Source organism: Condylostylus longicornis, unplaced genomic scaffold (genome assembly GCF_029603195.1).
Source record: "Condylostylus longicornis isolate FDR11 unplaced genomic scaffold, ASM2960319v2 ptg000084l, whole genome shotgun sequence".
Classification (NCBI taxonomy): Eukaryota; Metazoa; Arthropoda; class Insecta; order Diptera; family Dolichopodidae; genus Condylostylus; species Condylostylus longicornis.
Window position 1 is genome coordinate 1,341,229 of NW_026578052.1, and position 21,626 is coordinate 1,362,854.

At 21.2% G+C, this 21,626-nt stretch overlaps 3 protein-coding genes across 6 annotated transcripts in view; 2 read left to right on the top strand and 1 right to left on the bottom strand.

The window, feature by feature from the left end:
• Window positions 1–1,483: 1,483 nt before the first annotated feature.
• On the top strand, window positions 1,484–10,568 carry LOC129613584 (toll-like receptor 2). Its single transcript, XM_055527714.1, has 8 exons — window positions 1,484–1,700; window positions 5,521–5,751; window positions 7,452–7,570; window positions 7,734–7,746; window positions 7,833–8,306; window positions 9,158–9,840; window positions 9,910–10,037; window positions 10,226–10,568. The coding sequence occupies exons 1-8, from the start codon at window positions 1,484–1,486 to the stop codon at window positions 10,425–10,427; spliced, it is 2,067 nt and encodes a 688-aa protein (XP_055383689.1). The 3' UTR covers window positions 10,428–10,568.
• Window positions 10,569–12,105: 1,537 nt separating this feature from the next.
• On the bottom strand, window positions 12,106–20,881 carry LOC129613563 (UPF0046 protein C25E10.12). The gene is made up of 7 exons (XM_055527684.1): window positions 20,843–20,881; window positions 13,807–13,899; window positions 13,367–13,458; window positions 13,182–13,291; window positions 13,031–13,117; window positions 12,590–12,950; window positions 12,106–12,523 (listed from the first exon to the last, which is right to left on the bottom strand). Exons 2-7 carry the CDS (start codon window positions 13,886–13,888, stop codon window positions 12,356–12,358), a joined length of 900 nt encoding a protein of 299 aa, XP_055383659.1. The 5' UTR covers window positions 13,889–13,899; window positions 20,843–20,881; the 3' UTR covers window positions 12,106–12,355.
• Window positions 14,866–21,626, top strand: part of LOC129613562 (protein furry) — a 54,820-nt gene continuing 48,059 nt past the window's right edge. For all 4 annotated transcript variants that reach the window (XM_055527679.1, XM_055527681.1, XM_055527682.1 and 1 more), the window contains exon 1: window positions 14,866–15,012. In XM_055527679.1, coding sequence (XP_055383654.1) covers window positions 14,958–15,012 — 55 coding nt within the window. In that variant the 5' untranslated portion in view covers window positions 14,866–14,957. The remainder of the gene's footprint in view (window positions 15,013–21,626) is intronic.

Genomic DNA, 21,626 nt, shown 5'->3' on the forward strand with positions numbered 1-21,626 from the left:
TATAAGCACGACCCATTCAATTAATCAGTCTAATAGGTAGTTTAAGTTATTATTATTGTGTTTGCTTTAGTAAATTTACAATTTATTTAATAAAGATTAAGATAAAATAACGATAATATATTGAAATATTTTAAAAACAAAACAAAATATTTATTTATTCTTATATCTGAAGTTTATTGTAAGTTTATTTTTCATGTACACATACTCGTATGTAGGTACTTAAAAGTTTCAATAAACTTTCTAAAAAAAGGAATTCTCGTGCAAATTGATTTATACTTTATGTGATAGTTTATATGAAGTTAGAAACTTCTGTTCTTGTTGTGTTGTAGAACAATTCTATATATAAAAAACATACATACTTCTAGTCTTTCATTATATTTAAAAATATTGTTCTTTTTTTTTTTTGCGAAATCCTCTTTAAGATAAAATTGACAAATCTGCCAAGTAATTGACATACATACATGTATTTAATTAGAAGGACAAATAAACGATTTTATATAGGAAATTCGTTACATATCCGCGCAAAAATTTCAGAATTATCTAACTAAATCTTTCAAAAGGATTTGTTATCCTTTTTAAATCTATAAAAAGAATTTGTTTTAAGAAATTCGTTAATGACAGCTTATACAAATTTTCCCAGTATTGAAGGAATAACTGTCTTGCAAGAAAAAATAGCAATTTAAGCCACTTTCCTTCTTTAAATTAAACAAAACATAAGAGTTACAGGCTAAAAAACAAAAACGTTATCAAGTATATTGCTCGCGCGATATATAAAAAAAAAATTATAGTCCTACATACAAATACCTACATAGCGATTTCGCTGTTTTTTTTTTTTTTATTTTTCCTCCTATATCTTTTTTTATTATACACTTTTTTTTATTCTTATCAATACAACCTGCCCGATAAGAATTCGATATGATTGAAATCTATTCAAGTTAAATATATAAAAAAAATATTCAATAAATAAATTCATTTAATAAATCTATTTATTGACTTTTTATTTTCTTTTTAGTTAAGCGCAATTCGTCGGAAAGTGAAATCTAATTCGACAAACCCGTAAATTTTATAAATATTTTTTTGTGCATTTTTCCGAAAATATATAATACATATGTTCATTATACGTGTACTTAAAATTTTAATTAATTACATAACTTTAACTTTGAAAGTAGCATAAAAGTGAAAATAACACAAATTATAATATAATTTTATAATTTTAATATAAAATAATTTTCAATAAAATCAATTAAAAATGAATTGTTTAACAATTAAAATTTTAGTTCAAATAATAATTATTACAATAGTTACACAAATATTTTGTAATGAAGGTAAAAGTGTTTACATTAATAATAATAATAAATATCAATTAGAACATCAAAATTCAGAAAATCAATTAAATTTATTACAAAATTTTAATATAGATTTTGATCAGAAAAAATTAATTCCTAATAAAAAATTTAAAATATATGATAAAAAAGAAAATAAAATGAATAATAATAATGATAATAGCGAAAATGGTTGGATACCAAAGTATTTAATAAATAAAAAAAGTAAATTAAATATAAATAATGTAGGTGTAAGATATTTACAAGAGAAAACGTCATATAGCACTGATGAAACATCATCTGTCACTGAAAATATAAATTGTTTAATGGATAATTTTAAGCCAGAAGATTATAATTGGATAACATTTCTTAATGCAGGTTTGTACACATAAACAACATTAATATTACATATAAAACATGTTATTATTAAAACACAATTATGTTACAACACTAAAACAATAATAAAAAAATAACACATAACAAATACATATTTAAATTGCGTATTTCAAATTCATTAACGAAATAAACTTTTATGTACAATTATGAATGAACCTAAAGAACTTTCAAAATCGACAGTAATAATTCTCATTGAATAATATAAGTAAGTATAATTGATATTAATTACATGTTTGGTAATCCAATATTTCGATTATCATTATTTATTTATAAAACAATTGATATGATAAAATAATTGATTAGAAAAAAAAAACTGTTTTTAGCAAAATATTTACATGCAGGTTTTAGAAACAAAATAAAAATTTTTTATTTCGAGGATTAATCAAATGACAAATAAAAACTTGGATCAAGTTAGTGGTTGCAAAGTGGTATACACAAAATCGAAATTGAGCTCACTTTGAGATGTCAAAATTTAAGAAAGAATGATAGTGAGAAAAAAACTTCATTTTGACAAAAGAAAATTTTCATAATTATGCAATGCTAAAATTTCAGATTTCTAGAAATTAGCACACTTATCAAAAAAGTGCGAGTATTGTTTACTTTACCCTCTCTTTATTGTAAATATTTCGCAAATTACTGTAGTATTTTACAATTAATTTTTATTTTTAAATTTTTCAAAAGTTTCTAAATAAATGAGCAAAACATTTGCAGACAGATTGTTACAAATATATCATATATATATATATATATGCACTTTAACTCTAGAACTTGATATATGATACACAGTAAAAACTTACAAAGCACATATACTTTTACAAAACCTTATCTTCACCTTATTCAAGTTCATAGTCCAAAAAATATCAACTGATAAACGAGGTGTTTATCATACGCACACTTTTAAATAATACTTCAAAAAACAAAATAATGGAGAAGAAACGATCTTGCTCTCAAGTGACATAAAATATTTAAAACCAAATCATAATGTTATCAACAAACGTCATTAGAATTTTTTTTGAATCTTAAAGTTATCAAAAAAAAAAATAATGTTACCTACTTAATTTCTTAATGACGATACCTGCAGATTAAGACACTGTCATGGTGTTACCAATAAAATAATCAAGTGTTATATTTGAAAATAATTATAAAATGTGGTTTATGTCAATTTTTAATGCATTTAAGCCTATTATAAAAGGCGTTAATAACATTTTCTCAATATCTTATTCCGACTTTATTGCCGTGCAAATCTCGAAAAGGTAATTTAAATCATTAATTCGAATAACATTTTCTCATTGATTTGAGTTCCTCTTTGTCTTACCTATGTTCATTCAAAATTTGGTTAATATATCTAATTCATGAATAAAAGTATAAGATTCTAATCTTGTAACATTATGGATAAAGATATAAGATTTTTTAAATCAAATCTAAATTAAGCTGAACCTACTCTTGATTTAGGAAAATAGTTACCAGATGTATGTATTTCAATTTTCTTTTAAAAAATATTATTGTTTCAATTTTGTGCGACATAAAAATACATAGTCATCGAGATAAAACGCATATAAATCAAGGAAGAAACCATTTGTTTTGTTATGGTAAAAAAAACGTTCTTCGTTTTTCAAATAAATAATGTACAATAAAATAGATTAAAATTTAATACAGAAATCAATTAAAATAATCTAATTTTATTGTAACTAGATTATTGTTTAAAATTTATATTTAATAAAAGTGTCAAAATATTATTTACAATCTCAGCCATGTTAACATGTTTTCGCCATGATAATGTTTTTTTTGTGCTCCAGTCATCTTATAATATGAGAAAAATTTTTTGAATTTCTATAATTAAAAAAAGCAAATTTGATTAATCATTAATACGGCGTCGCCTCATAAATTTCGTTTTGTTTTTTTCTTCTTTTATTTAATTTTGATTAAAATGTTCCGGTAATTTTCGGTTATTAAGTCTTACACCTTAATTTAACATGCTCGCATATAATTATTTGACTTGTTTTTAAATTTCGAAATATACGCATTAAAAAATATTTATTTATGTATAATAATTAAAAATCAACAAAAGAAAAATTATCGATATCTATATCGACATATCGATTGTTAACTTATCTCTTATTAATTGGAATAAAAAAAACTTTAGCAAATTTTACATCACGTTAAAGTGCAAAAACATAAAAACAATTAATATATTATAGTAGAGTCATTCTAATTAAAATATTAAATGCCAATATAAAACATAATTTTACTTGACGGAACTATGAAAACATTTCACCATTCTGATAAACTCATAATAAAACCAGGTCTAATGAACTTTTTGACAGAATAAAATGAGCAAGAACATCGAAGGTGAATATTCTCCTAAAAAGATATGTGTTTACAAATGTCAGCAAAATGAATATTTTGCACAAGTACAGAATCTCGCAACCATCCTCTTTTTCTAGAAGGAATTTTTTTCCTATCTCTAAATAAATTTACATAAAATACATCTACAAATAACAGTAGAAAGGTGACGGTAGTAATGTGTTCTTACCTTGTAACTTTAGAATTCTTATTTGTACAATTTCATCTCCCAAAAGTATGAAATAAAAGAATATACTTAACGTATTGTGATCTCTTTATAATATCACTTTATAATGTAAATGAAATAGTTTGTTCCCTAAAAACATTCATTTTTTGAATTGTTTTAACGAAATAACCTATTTTATAAACCATTGACTTCGTGGTATAGCATATAATGTAAAAATAATAAATGGCCACATAATCAAGATAAAAATATTAAATAAATTTAGACCTGTTTATTTTTTTCCGAAAGAATTTCTTATGAAATTTAAAATATCAAGAGACAATAATAAAAAATTTAATTGAGTAATATTATCTTATACTCGTATGTCAATAAATGTTACGATATAATATGATAAAATTTTTATTTTTAATAAAAATGATAATGATTATTTATATATTTATTTTTACAACCCTCTTTGTTGAAAATATTAGAGAAGGCAAAATACTTGCAGACCACAACGTATTCGTTAAGTTTGATTCGTTTGATTCATAAGAATTGAAATTTTTTATATGGAAAATTTTGAATATTCCTTGTTAAAATATTTTAATATTTTAAAAGAAAAGTCTGAAATTAAAAGATAAAACTTTGAATCAAGATAAAAGGAATATAAAAAACAAAAAAATTAATATTTAAGCAAATTTCAGTCTTTTATGTGGTTTTCATTTATTGGTTCTCATAGCTTCTTTACTAAATCCATCAATCTTTCGTAAAATTGTAAAGATCTTTGCTTTGGGGTGCAAAAGGTAAATGGGTGCCATTTTATATTATTTACATTTTACACAATGATTATATATGTAAAAAGAAACTTTCACTTAAAATAAAATTTCGATTTAAAAGACACTTTACTTTTAATCAAAAACCTATTATGCATGAACTTCTGTTTATGATTTTTATTATATTTTTCTTTTTCAATTAATCGAAGGCACGCTCTCATCTTATATAAAAAATTATCATTAGTAATTTTTTATGAATGATACACAACTTTTAATTATAGATAATCGATTATCTATAATTTTTAACCAAATTAAATTCGATTTAAATTTCTTATCGAGCACACTAATCATACATTTTTATTTAAGAGCCCACCACTTAAAAATGTCATAATTTTAATAATAGTTTTAAAGCTTTTGAATTTTATCTTTTATGTATTTGTGTAAACATTTTTAAAATATTTTTAAATCTGGAATAGTAAATTAAATTTATTTATTTATTTTTTTTTTTTATTTTTTTTTTTAGGATCAGAATTGGATTTATCAAATATGAGTATCTGTGAAGAGGAAGAAATTCTTCGAACATTAAAAAATCTTTCACATCGATTGGATGGTGTTAAAGCATTAAAATTAGCTGAAAATAATTTAACAGTAGTACCATATATTTCATTGAGCCTAATGAAATATACATTAAAATATTTGGATTTACATGGAAATAATTTCTTTGTAAATTATAATGCAATGCAAAATCACAATGGTAAATATAAAAAATTAAATTTTCATTCCCACACATATTCATATAAAATGCTTTGCTGTAAACTGATTGCTCTTATATTATGATAAATTGCTATTTATAAGAACCATTTCTTCAAAAAGTCGTAAAAAAACTATGTAGTGCAAAACTATATCCCAATTAAAAGAAATTATTTTTACAATAAAAGAGAGCTTATATAAAAATAACTTGGAATATACTTACATTGTCATCCAAAGTGCAGGTTAAAAATTTTCCATTATTGATTGCAATTATATACTTAATCATACTTATTATATTAATATATATTTATTATATTATTCACCCATATTCAAGTCTTGCCATATAAACTCAAATGATTTACTTTGTCATTTTACTCACTAACTCAATTTTATTTGTATGCATATATTTTCAGTATCAAATTAGTAACTAGTATTAACTGATAAAGAATAATAATAAAAAAAAAAATAATTTGAATTTCGTGACTATGATAAGAAAAATCTTTAATTACTTTCCCTCTTTTTACACATACACGTTTAAATTTAAAATATATACATATGTGTATGTCTTATATAAATACTTGCTAATTAATATTAATGACTGATTATACAAAATGTTCATACATTAATTCATTAGAAATCACTATTAATCAGTATAGCAATCATTCTTATTCTTTTATTTTTCTACAAAGAATAATAGTAGTACATTTTACTTTTTTTTTCTTTTTTGTAACCAGGTCGAGACAATTTCAATAATCCTATATAAAAATAAAAGGATTATACTAAATTGCTTAGATAACTTTTATATTTTGAAGTAAATTTGAGTTTTAAAAGTATAAGTAGCTAAATATTGAAAATTTCTTTTCTTTTAGGATTTTCATACAATTTAATACAACGAATTTTTAATTCTTTAAATCAAAAGGATGCCAAACTAAATTCAAACCCAATTTCATGAGAGATTAAATTGTATTTTAGGATGTTATTATAATTACATCATAGCATGTACGTCTTCAGATTAAAAATTACTCTAATAATAATAACCTAAGTTTAATTTAGTAAATTAATTTAGTAACAAGATTTTAAAGTATATATACACCTAAAAGCCAGGAACTAGGTCATAACTTCTATAATAAATTATTATAATTATGAATAACGTATATACATATAAATATATTAATTTCATTATTTCACTTTATCATTTATTATATATATCAAGTTTAATTAACCTAAAAATTTAAATTTCAGACTATTGTATATGTACTATAAAAATTATAATAGATAAAATTAATATTAAAAATATTTATAGTGAATTTCGATAAGAAAATATAAAAATGAAAATTAAGTAAACAATTTTCGAATACAATATTCCAGTATTAAATTTAATTACACAAGTTATTTTTTTCTTTTTTGTAATATAGCTATAAATAAAGCTTTCTTAAATACAATTAGAAAAATATAACTTAAAAAATTCTTGCCTAAAACACTCTAGGACAAGACAAATTCTTATTGTTTTAAGATTCTAATAAACTTGTAAACATTATTAAAATTAGCTGCTGAGCAAGATTTTAATCAGTCAAGTTAGGTTACTTAGGATAGTTAGGGAAATATAAAACAATTCTAAAAAAGAATTACAATTTTTTTAATTTTAATAAATCTTATATTTTAAAATTTCAAATTAATTATTTATTTTTTATTTTGTCATTTTAGATAATATTTACTCAATGATTGGATGGGCTCGATTTCCAAAAATGATTGATTTAGAACATTTAAATCTTGCAAATTGTAATATTCAATATATTGTAAAAAATATGTTTGTAAATTTAACTAATTTACATACATTAAATTTATCTAAAAATAATATAATAAGAATAACAGATGATACATTCTCAATTTTACCAAATCTAAATAATTTAGATTTATCATCAATGAATTTACATTTATATAATAATGATGAATTTTTATCATTTGAATCATATATTGAATTATTAGAAATTGGTGGTATGTCAATAGATGAAAATACATTTAAAAATTTAACAAAATTAGAATATATTAATTTTTCAAGAACAAGAATATCACCAAAAACAAAAGCATTTCATCATTTTAATAATAATTTAAAATATTTAGGTTTATGTTTATCATCAATTCAAATGTTAGATAATCAAATATTTTCAAGAGAATCAATTGAAGTTTTAGATTTATCTGGTAATCCATATGTTGCAATTAATTTAAATAATAATTCATTTCAAGGATTAGAGAATAGTTTAAAAGTTTTATGGTTATCTGATTCAGCAATTAAAAAAATTTTTTGGTTGGGAAAATTAAAAAAATTAGAATATTTAAATTTATCAGTAAATAATATAAATTCATTAACAAATGAAACATTTTCAACTTTAAGAAAATTACGATATTTAGATTTAAGTGCAAATCATATTGGAAATTGGTATTATCAAATATTTAAAAATAATACTGCTTTAAAAATATTAAATATACAAGAAAATAATATTAATATGATTACACCGGAAATGTATAAAGATTTTAAGAAAATGGATTTTATGGCATTAAGTAAGTAATTATATTTAATTTAACCTCTTTCTGCTCATACTTATATTGTACAGAATAACATTTTTCATAATAAGACACATTCATATACATTTTTCTATTTCTTTAAAATATTTATTTAATAACAACAACAACACTTAGTATTAAATATTAATAATAATAATGTTTGAAAAATAAGTACTTTAAAATATAAAGCAAAATAATTTAATTGATTGACAATTGTGTGTTTTTACCCCACATCAAATTGTTCTAACACCTGTAAACAATTATATGTACATCTTATCATACTTGTTTTTTCATATGTATATTATACTTCTGACCAAATATTTTATTATATATGTATGTATGTAGGTATGCATGTATAGTTTTGTGATAAGAATTTGTTAAAATTTTATTCTTATGACTAATATTATTATATTAGTATAGCAATTTAGAGTGCAAAACTAATTCCTTTACAATGTTGAGAAAATTACGAAAAAATAGTATCTTTGCGAAGAGGCAACCTTGATTTTTAATCTTTATTTTGAAAATATGAAACGATTTAAATTTTATCACTTTTAAATCAGATCGAATGATATGTGCATGAAATCAAAGCTTTCACGGAATGTTTCGAGAAATTTTTATTTCGTACTTATAACTATGTTGGCAACTCTATTTTAAACCCATACATAAAAGTTCAAAAATTTTAATTTTCGTTGCAAATTACTCATTAAGTTAGAATCGATTGTAAAGTACACAATATTTAAGTTTAGGTATCCGTATTAATAGGACAAGAATTTAAAATTTAAAGATTTATCTTTTTATATAAAATATAAAATATCATTTAACATTATTAATTTTTATTTTTATTTTAGGTAAAAATAATTTCGTTTGTAAATGTTATCTAAGATCACTTATTGATCATGCTGACAAAAATGGAAATAGTAATAATAAAGGTGAAGATTTTGTAAATTATTTATATAAAAAAGTACCATCTGGTGCTTGGGATCATTTAATGAATCAAGTTTTAATAGAACAATACTATAATCAATATATTGAAAGTTTAGAAAATTTAAAAAATTCTACATCTATTGAAAATTTTCATTCAAATGATGTAAATTATGAACATGAATATACATTTCAATTATTAGATTATAATGAAGAAGATTATTGGTGTTTTAGTGGTACAAAATATTTCAAATTAAATGATATTTCACATTGCAAAAGTAAAGATATAACTTATGAAGAATTAAATGAAACAGCAAAAATTTTAATATGTGGTGTTGTTGTATTTGTTGCCGTATCAACAATTTTTGCAATTGGTTATTTTAAAAAAGAGAAAATTAAAAAAATAATACATAAAATTAAAAAATATTTTGGTTTTATAAATGGAAAAAATATAAATTATAATTCAGAATTAAATAATAATGAAAATTATAAATATGATGTATTTGTAAGTTATTCGGATCATGATAGAGAATGGATTTTAGAAGAATTAATACCAAATATGGATTCTGATAAAGAATTAAAAATTTGCTTACATGAACGTGAATTTAAGGTATAAAATCACAATTTTTATAAATTAATTAAAAAAATATTAATTAAATTTTATATTGAAAATTTTTAGGTGGGCTTAACTATTTGGGAAAATATAATATTTCATATGGATAAATCAAGAAGTTTATTATTAGTTATATCAAATAGTTTTTTACAAAGTAATTGGTGTAAATTTGAAATGCAATTTGCTCAAAAAAGGTAAATAAAATAATTTATAATAAAAAGAAAATAGAATTTGTTATATTTTTGTTAAAGTTTGTATTATTTTTATTTAAATACCTACCGATATATTTTTTTTTTACTATAGTTTCTTAAATATATAATTTCATTACTGTTATATCAAAATTTACATAATTTCAGACTATTTATTTAATTTTTATTTTTAGGTTATTTGATCCTCAAGGTAATCCACTAGTATTAGTTTTATTAGAAGAAATACCAAATAATATTAGACCAAGGGCATTGCAACATTTAATGGACTTACGAACTTATATTAAGTGGCCGGCAACAACTGGTAATTTCCAAAAGGATAACGAACTAAAATTAATGTTTTGGAATAGAATAAAACAATCTTTAAAAAATGATTGAACATTATGAATTTATTGTATATTAAAATTATATTAGAAAATTTTAATATACAATAAATTGTGTGAATTTTATATTTTTTAATGGTATAATGTTGCAGAAATTTGTCTGCAGAAAGAAAAATGTTAATTTTATAATTTTGAATGTACTCATGCCATTAAAAATCAAAATTGAGAAATATATTATGAAAGGAAAATTCATTATAAACGATACTGAGGTTTAAAATGCCTACTTATATTGTGTATATTGTTTTGTAAAATGTATTTAAAAAATATAAAATTCAGAATTCCTTGATAATTTTCACGTAATCATATGTAAATATAAATATGAAAAAAAAAAGGGAATTTTAATTATTAATGATATTAAAGTGTAATTCTTAACTATACAAGAACTGAGTGGAAAAATATATAGAAATTTTTCAATATTTTTAATATTAATAATTGTGATTCAAAGATTTTAAATTTAAATTTTATAAAGAAACTCCAAATTAATTTATAAATTATTTCAATTTTTAATAATAAATTTCATTCTTTACAAAATAAAATCTCTATAATTAAGTAGAAAAAAATTTATCCATTATAAAATTAAATTCATAGAATTATAAATTTTAAATGATGTGTTATATTATATGAAATTTAATTAAATTGTATTATAAAATTTATAAAAAAAAAAAATGTATGAATCTTTTACAAAAATTTGGTAAAACAAGTAGCATTTAATTAAGTTATAAAATATTGTTATAAATATTTTGCTTCGTAAAACCATAATTATTTTTTAAGGATATAATAAATTTATTTTTATTTATAATTACAAAAAGGAATTAATATAATAAAATTATTGAATAAAATTATAGGGATGCTCATGTTTTAAATCGCAGTTTTTTCGTTATTCCTTAAAACTGCGGCAAGTTATTTGTAATAGAGAGTTTCTTAGAAGAGTTAAAAGTTAATTCTTTAAATATCGAAAAAGCCATAGATCGTAACTTTGCATGTGTTGAAGATGGAATTGATTTCTAAAATCGTTCGTTCTGTAGATAAGCAAAGAAATTAAAAGCGTGTGTTACTTATCAGTTATCACCCACACCTACCTTCCTTAACACGCTTAACGACCTTGTATTAAATAAAAGTTTATACTAAACCACCATAATATTATAATAGTTACGCAATTGTTGATTGAAATTGACAAATAATTGATTGAATTAAAACATACTTATATTTATATTACTATCAAAAGTTTTTTTTTATTAATTTAAACTTATATTGTAATTAAAAATTTTGATTTCACAAATTCGAAGTTGACTAGATTTCTACGATATAATAATATATATTAAGAAATTCTTTTTAATATTTAAATTGTGGCAATTTATTTTTGAAATCTATATTTCACAATCAATTTTTTAATATTTTATGATATACATGTTTATTTAAATGCATATAATTTTAAAAAGTGTTTAATTTTTCGAATCATACGAATTAATGAAATCATCCTATTATAATTATACATGCTCATATTTTTTTCTAATTATAAAATTTTAAATATATATATTTTTATTATTAAATAAAATCATTTTGGTTGCAATATTTTTTTTATATCGTTCTAACAATAAATTCCCAAAAAAAATTAAAAAAAAAAAAGTTACATAAAAATTCAATCAAAAAATACAATACTTACAAAATACATATGCATAAATAATTTATTTTCAAAAAATAAGGGATTTAATTAAATATTGTTATGGTAATTATTAAATATTTTCTCGTTTTAAAATTTAACGAGACACTTAACTAATAAGCGCATGCATTTTAAAAATTTGAATACAATTATTTTCTATAAATATTTCACATTTTTTATAAATTTTCTTTTCTATTTACAATGAGCTGTAATCTGCAAAATTTGAAGTTATAAATTAACGAAATTTTCAATGAACACTTCTTTTAGTTTTTTTCATAGCCTTTTGGTAAAGCAATATCAAATACAATTGGGGGATTATTTGGATAATAATTGATGTCACAAGTTGAAGCATTTACAAAGATAATTCTACCATCTGATGTTATACCATAACCTTCATGTATATGTCCAAAAACATGATACTTTGGTTTAACCTTAAATTTTTTTAGTTTCATGAAAACACTAATAATAATTATAAAAATGAAGTAGCATTTTCTTACTCTTTGTTGTACGGTTGATAGTAATTCAACGCAACCAGCTCTAACTCCAGAGCAACATAGATCACCATGGCCAACAGGTGGTGTATGGGTTATAAGTATGTCGACTCCTGCTGGAATTTTATTCCACATATCAAGACAATGCCTTCCACGTGGAACGTTAAAAGCCCATTTACAAAATTCTGGCTGCCATGGTGTACCATATATTTTGATACCATTTATTTCAATCATTTCATCTTCGATATAATAACAATTTGTAAGATAATCTTTAATATTTTGGGTTTGTACTGCCTCCTCTAAATTCTTTTTTTCATTCCCCAATGTAGGTATTTCGTCCAATATTGAAAGACCAGCACCTTTTGTTCTAAAATGTTATATAAATTATACACACTTGGACATATGTAAGCATATACAATTTCTTGCAAATTTTTAAGTTTTACATACCGTTCTAATGATTGTTTATTTTGAAATGGATGTGTAAAACTGTTATCAAAACTAAGTTCATGATTTCCTGCTATCACCAGTTTGTGCCTTTTTTTAAATAAATTAAAATCAGTAAAATATAGCTAGGTATGTATGTAAATATATAATTTACTTATGAGGTAAACGACCTATCCATTCATTAAATTCTGTAACTTCTTGTAATCTTCCACATTTTGTAAAATCTCCTGCATGAATGAATATATCGCCATCAGGTATATCAAACTAAAAATTATATTACAAATTATTGCATTTTGCACATTTATTCTCAAGTATATATCTATGTAGGTAGTTTATTACCTTAATATAAGGTGTAAGCGAATGTGTATCAGACATACATACTATCCGAAGTTTATTGTAAGGGCAAGTGGTTGATGGTGGTTTCATTGTGACTGAAATAGAAATGGTAATGTGCAAAATATTTTTGAATATAAAAGTAAAAGTTTATTGACAAAAAGTGATGAACGATTCTTGTTACATGAATCATTTATTACAAACACATGGCTATAGAACATTAACCTTTTTAAGCCCCTCTTAGGTAATATCGTTTTTAAATATTTGTCACATTAACCATATTATTCAATTGAATGTGAATATACATTTACTATAAATTTTTCGAGAATGGATTAACACTTTTCAATTTATTCTCAATTTCAATATTGCTATCAATGATTTATTTTCATATTTCATAACTTAGAATTCAAATGTATTTTATTTTTTAAATATATAACCTTCATTACCTTTAATCACTCTCTGTGTACGTGAAAGTTCCTTCCAAGCCGCAGTCGGATCATTTGTTAATGGATGAACTTGAACTTCCATTGTACTATTTTCTTAAAATACGGAAAAGAATGTTTTATTTTTTGCGGAACCAAAATATCAACCAGGAAAATAATAAAATATAAATAATTTCTCCTCCTCATCAAGTAATGTCAAATTTTGAAGTAAGAATATTGTTGCCGTGACAACAAGCAATCATATGATTTTTGTTATTATTCTACCTAAAATGAAATACGCATGCATTAATTTTTAGTACACATGTTTTAAAGGTGAATCTACAATAACACTTATCAAAAAAATTTGTATGCAACAAAGTTTTTCAACAGAAGTTTAGGGAACTAAAAGTAAATTTTCTTAAGAATAATTCAAAAAGAATTAATTAATGATAATTTTTATACTTTTTTTGTAAAAATATATTCCGTTGCATAATGGCGATCAAGATTTTTATACATATTTTAAAATGCAAGAATAGTACTGCAGTATGCAAATAATTACATTTTTATAATAAATTGACTACAGAGAACTACTGAGAATTAAGAAAAACTTTTGTTTTGTTGAAAAAGTAGATTTACCGCGCCGCCGTAATAAGGTTGAACTCACTATTTTACATACCTAAATGTATTTGCTCAATCCAAACTAATCTAATTTCCTATAAAATTTTGAGGGCAATACAAATATGATGAAACAATCAATACAAATTTTTGTTCTTGAATTTCAAATGAAAAATATAAAATTTCTTTAAATTTTTGTGATTTTAATTTTTATTTTTTTAGTAATTCTTAAAATCTGGAGTTTTTTATTTTAATTTTATTAAAATCCCCATGACAAGCAATGAAAAATCAAATTCACTAAGTAATTTGCTGAATGTAAACTGATTAAAATGAGAATTAATCGAGTTTAGAACAATTTTAGTACAAAATATGAAGGAGAAAATAGAACAGCTGATCTTATTTGACAATCGAGAAATTTATAAAATTTTAGTGATAACTGAAAAAGTGTTAATATTATAAAAAGAAATTATTTTTTAAAATAATGCTTTTATAAATAAAAACGATTAATAATTTAAATGATTAAATTATTGGAAATTAGTTAAGTTAATAAAATTTCTATAATGGAAAACGTTCAAGAGAATATTGAAGAAATAACAGACGATGAAACTCAAACTGGTAAGATAAATTACCACCTACCATCCATTTTTTTCTTTTTTTTAGAAAATCTTCCGGAAAAGAATATCAAGTATCAAAAACAATGGTGTTTCTTTATTTAAAATATAATTGGCAATTTTAATTAAAAAACTTGAAATATATTAAAATTTAAACTCAAAATTTTCAATTTCTCTATAAAGATTTTCAATTGCGACTCCACATATTTAATCGATTATATGTTATAGGTACTTATATAAAAAAAAACAAAACGAAAGAACAATTAGGGTGTAGACGGCATCTTCATTGAAAAGAATTTTTAACTTTAATTCCAAAAAAAAGGTCCTATAAGTATATTTTATTTTAAATACCCATAAGATAAAATATATATGAATGTTTCATAATATGAAAACAAAAAAAAAAGGAAAAATAAAGCCGGCAAAAAAATCAATATTTTTATTGTATACTTAATATTTTCGCTTATAAATTCTATTTATAAAATCTAAACACCTGGTAGATTTTAGTGCAATTTCTGGTGATATGCACTTAATGTTTTTATTTTGATATACATGGCCCTATATATATGTACATAATAATAATAATAATATATATATATAGGTATACTTGGATAACTCCAGATTTTTATACACACTTGATATACACAGGAAAACGAAATTTATTTTACAATTAGATAGATACGTGAGTAGGTATAGTTAGGTATGCCCATCCAATTTATTAGATACGTATATATATGTTACTATCTATACTACATTACTACTTACAAGATTTAATTATTGAAGATTATTTTTTATTTGCTCTTGATATTGGGAATATCAAGGCATTTATATTGAAATTTTATTTAAAATTTAACTGAATTTATATTAAAAACTTATTAAATTAATCATTTCAAGTATATTTAATAGCTTACTTCATTTCATATTCAAAATTATTCCTTAATAAACTGTTTAATTTTAATATAATTGTTTTATAGAAAAAAATTGGAATATTTTAAAAGATTTTTGCATCAACAATCCATTGTTCTTTGTAAATTTCAAAGAAGTTGAAGGTTCTTCCAGCTGATAATTTTAAACAAAGTGAAAATTTTAATGATAAAATTAATAATGGTTAATTTTTTTTTTTTTTATTCAATACCTATGAACATTTTTGATAACACAAAAATTGATCATATCTTTTTTCGATAAAAAAACCAAAATATAAAAATTAAATACTACAAACAATTAGTATGTACAAAATATTTAAACTTAAAAATCAAATTTAGAAAATTTTAATACTAAAATTTAATTAGTATTTGTAAAAAGCTGATTTCCTTATGGTACTTCCCGAACTCCTTCAATACTTCGTATCATAAACTATTTAATTTTTTTTTGTATATAGGCACGTATTAAATTATTACGCATAGTAGATACTCAGCGAAAAACAAGATGATATTCTTTAATTCAGACAAGCACGTAAAGTGCTACCTTTAATATTGAAACTCTTTTCATGCATCATAAGTGGGAAGGAACTGACTAGGGGATTTTTGATATTTCTTTAACTATAACTTAGGCCTTAATAAAAACCACGTTCGATAGATTAAAAAATTCATAATGTGCAGAAATATCATGTTGGATAAATTTCTGCTAAAAAAAAAATCGACAATTTTGGTTAAAAAAAAATTCGTTTTTTTTTGTTTGTAATTTTTCGGCTCAGCTACGAAAGTAAAATATTCAGTTTTTGCAGATTTATAAGTTCACAATGCAAGAAAATTTTAAAAATTTAGTTTAGAACTTTCATTGCATATCTGAATTATCGATAATTCCCCCTATTTTTGTTTTTCCAGATTTTGTATATGTCACATTTTTCTATATGTAAATCCTTTTAAATTTAAAACATTTTTGCAGCATTTCAAAATAAAAAAATATTTAAAAAATCTTTGAAAACTTTAAGCATGTTTTTACGGATTTTGGAACGTAATTTGGAATTTATTTGAAATTCAAATAAGTTTACAATACGGCCAGTATAAAATAAATAAGCTATTTCATATTTTTTTTTAAGTAGGGAAAGACGCATTCTTATCACAACACATGTTATCGCTTTATCACAATAATTAATGTTAACTTAATGGTCGCATTAAAATTAAAGAAAGAATCACAAAATAATAATAATAATAATAAAAAAACAACCAGAACCTTTATGATAACAATATTCTGTTCAATTGCCTTAATAATTTGTTGTATTGTAATTTATAGTGGTAATATATTTACACAAAGGGTGAAAATAAATGAAAGCTTTCCAAATTTTATTTATTTATATTATAAAACGATTGAGAAACTTATTTACTTTGTTTATTGTAATTCTTTTTTTTTTTTTCCTCACGGTGTAATTCTTTTTATTTGTATTTATTGCATTATTCAAATATTATTTTCTTACATAATTGTAACTATTAAAATTATAATATTTTGGAGTAAATAACAATGTAACAAATAAATATGATTTTTATAAATTTTCTTCCAATTATATTTGTTAAACAAATATTATATAAATATAGTTTTAGTGAAATTAACGAATTTATATCAGAAATTTGTTTAATCACTTAGTGAAAAAATTGGAAAACTAAATGAGCTTTAAATGTTTATTAAATTGTATAAAAGTTATTATAGTTATAGATATTATGTGGATAATATTTATTATGGATATATAAATCAAATCGATTATTATTTGACTCTTCTTATTCGCATTTTTTTCTTTTTTTTGTAAATAGTATTATAGTGGTTATTAATGATTTATAACGTATGTTGTAGAAAATTAGGTAAGATTATTTTAAATTATATTGTAATTGATTAGTTCATAAAATATTGAAAATACTATTTAGTATTTTATTTTTGACTATTAAAGATACACCAATAAATAAATAAATATTAATAATATTTTCAATTTCTTTATGATAATTATAATAATTCTTTGTTTAGAATTAGTAGTAAACCAATATTATGATAACAGAAATTTAAAACTGTTTCATTTATTTGTAATGCCGATTTCCATATATATATATATATATATATATATATATTTCAAACGATTCCAATAAATATTTAAAACGAAAATACAAATATCATCACCCTTATTGTAAATCTGACTCGTAGAATTCCATGAATTTCAAACTAGTTTACGCACGTTGGCTTTTAAGTAATTATAAATTTCACTTGTGAGATTAGGAATCTGCAATGGCTACATTATTTTTTGGCGTGTCGAAATCGATCAATCAAGTGCCAACATTTAAATTTTTCAAATTTCATAGTAGATATTTAAAAATAATAATAGACATTTTATTTAAATTGACAAAAAATTAATAATTAATTTGAACTTGTTTTCCTTTACTGTAGTTGTTTTAGAAGAAGGAGAAAATCGAGAAAGGAATTTGCGATTGGATAATAAACAAGTATTTAAAACAAATAAACAAAAATTAACAGACCACTCTTGAATACTGGCTATCTACGTTTAAAAATTTCATTTGTAAAATTTTAACATTTATTTTCATTACAAGTGTAATTCATAATTACTCTATTATGAATTTCTGAATACAATTTTATTTCTTCGGAATTCACAATATGAAATTCGTAATATTTCTGAATTTCAGTAGTACGAATGAGATTTACAATAAGGGTGCATAATTTAAATTAGGAAGAAAGTTATTTTACAAGTTTAAAAAAAAAGATAATGAATTTTTAATTATGTCAGCGGTTTGTAAATTTTTTTTAAATATCTGAATTCAATTTGAGCAGAAGAATACTAATGTTGTATACATTTAAAAATTAAATTTTAAAATTATTCATCTTTTTTTTAAAAAAAAAATTTTAGCTCATTCTAAGTTAAAAAAACTGTTGTAACTGAACACTATGTAGCACGAACCTCTCTATTCAATTTTACAAGTTGATAACGCATTTGACTTATTTCATATTTTTCAGCCATAAACTACGTATTTTTTTTTTTTGCTATTTTCTGCATAATATCCTGCATAATTTTCTGTAAGAGTTTGTGGTTAGTTTGAAGATAAAATGTCAAATTTTAGAATCATATGTAATGATGTCAAAACATGCGACTTTAACAATTGAAATTTCAAATTGGTTTTTTTTTTTTGGAAAAATTTTATTTATATTAAAAAGACATTCCTATAGTTAACAAGTTCAACTAATATTTTAATACATATTATCTAATTTATTAATTTTTTGTTCGTATTTTCATTCTAACGTATTTAAATTTTTCTTTTTTTTTGCTTTGCATGTTTTCTTTTGTATAGTTTTACAGGGTGGTAAAAAAAATATATTTTTTTAAGCGTTTATTAGGGAGTGAAAACGTATGCTCTATTACATATGAATGGTGGTGTAAAAAAGCTTTAAATATCTTTATATATATAAAAATAAATATTTTTTTCTTTATTTTACGTTGTATTCCAATTTTATTTTATTCTCTCTTAATTACAAAATATATTATTTTGTATTTGCATTTTTTCACAGTGTTTTTTCGCTTTTCAAGCGAAAATCGCGTTTTTCTTGGTATGTTTAGATTTTATTCAGAATATTTTAAGAAAATTATTGTTGAACAAATAATTTTCTTTTAATCGTTTTTTTTTTTTTTATTATTCTGTTATACAGATAGATCAATGTATTTATTTAATAAGCAGAAACAAGAATAATAAAAAAATAATAATAATAAATAATAAAAATATTTTTAATGTACAATAATATTAAAAACAATTTATATTTATTTTAATTTGAAATATATGGCAATGGACAATTTTCAAATGTGATGTCAAAGAAATTTGTTATACTATTATAATTTTATATTGTACCTATTTGGATATTTTATTGTACATTTTTAATATAAAATTTGAAAATAATTTTGTATTTAAATGTTTATTTTGTGTTAGTGAATTTATGAATTAAAATATTTTGGGAATTTATTTAATTTTTAATTCTATATATATACTTATTGTATTTTTAAATATACAATTATATATATACGCCAAAAAATATGTTACGTTTGATGTTTGAAATTTTAACTATAAGGATTGTTGAAATGAAATGAAAATTTAATATATATTTAATATAACAGTTATATGGGTGTACCCAATCAGAATAATATTAAAACAATGATTCATAGGAAAATTAAAAAAAAAATAATATTGGTTTTTTTTTTTAATAAAAATAATATTTAACAAGCACTGTCATACATAAATACATTAAAATTTTTTATTAATTGTTTGAGGTTTTTGTATTGTATTTTTTTTTTAAATTACTCATAAAATAATTTTCAATATGAAAAATTTAATAAAAATTTTAAATAAATATTTCTTGTATAAAATATATGTGAAAAAAATTTCGTCATACAGCACTGTTTTGTCATATACTTTAAAATTTCAAATAAGAATGAAATTTTAATTATTGAAAATTATATTTTAAATAACTATCTTAATAAATAAAATATTAGTTAATATTATATTGATTATAATTCCACATAATATTTGAATAATTCTAATAAACATAAAATTATTTTTGATATGCAACAAACAAGCATAATTGTAAATTTAATATTAACTTGCCTTAATGATTAATTATTAACTAATAAAATGTTTTATAATATTTATTATTATTCATAATTTATTCCATCTTAAATATGTTTTATTTTATTTTTCAATTAAAGATTAATAGAATTAATTATATAAAAACACTAAAATCTAATTCAAAATAAATTAACAAATCTATTTAAATATAAATTTAATGTAAATTAATATTTATTAAATATTTTAAATTAAATTTCAGAATCAAATTATTTTATATATTACTATCATACTTACTTGAATAACAATATTGTTCTCTGGAATTCAATTTAAAAAACCTCAGTAAAAATAAAATGTAATCAAATATTCAAGTTTTATAGTATTACAAAATATTCTTAATTAAAATATCAATTAATTATTCGAAAATCATTTGATTTCAAAGTATTTTTTATTAAATGTTGAATAATTAAATTCAATTTTAATATTAACTGAACAAAATTACATATAAATTTAAATAATAAATAGAAATTTTATTTTATCACTTAAATACAAATAAATTTTAATAATAACTTTAATCTTTTTGAAAAAAAAATATAAGATAATTTATTATCAAAAATGCATTTATTATTACTATTATAACAAAGTATTCAATATCAATTTTTTGATATGTGTACTATTCAGAAATTTGATTTTCATAATACATTTACAATAAATTTATATGCATTTTGAATCCATTTTGTTTTTTTTTTTCTTTTTTAGAACACTATCACATTAATTGTGTTACTGCGTGAAAGTGAAATTTATTATAATCTTCATAACATATTGGCACTGTTTTAAGTATTTAAAATTTCGATAACACACTAATTTTTTAATAACACTTAAGTGTTGTATAAAATTCAATGCTTATTAATTGTGGTCAGAAAAATTATTTTTAAAAAGCTTAGAAATTGGTTAATTTTATTTGTCATAAAAATACGATTTGCAATTTGTTTTTTTTTTTTTTTATTATAAATTAAAATTTTTATATTTACTAAACACAATTAAATAAATTAAAAATATTATAAAATCAAATATGAAATAT

Excerpts from the sequence above, each read along its gene's own strand:
- LOC129613563 (XM_055527684.1), bottom strand. The coding sequence starts at position 13,888 with ATGGAAGTTCAAGTTCATCCATTAACAAATGATCCGACTGCGGCTTGG. Across the intron at positions 13,118-13,181 it reads ATAGGTCGTTTACCTCATAA|GCACAAACTGGTGATAGCAG; the intron begins GTAAATTATATA and ends ATTTAAAAAAAG. Across the intron at positions 12,524-12,589 it reads TATCAACCGTACAACAAAGA|GTTAAACCAAAGTATCATGT; the intron begins GTAAGAAAATGC and ends AAAAAATTTAAG.
- LOC129613584 (XM_055527714.1), top strand. The coding sequence starts at position 1,484 with ATGAATAATAATAATGATAATAGCGAAAATGGTTGGATACCAAAGTAT. Across the intron at positions 8,307-9,157 it reads AATGGATTTTATGGCATTAA|GTAAAAATAATTTCGTTTGT; the intron begins GTAAGTAATTAT and ends TTTTTATTTTAG. Across the intron at positions 9,841-9,909 it reads TACATGAACGTGAATTTAAG|GTGGGCTTAACTATTTGGGA; the intron begins GTATAAAATCAC and ends GAAAATTTTTAG.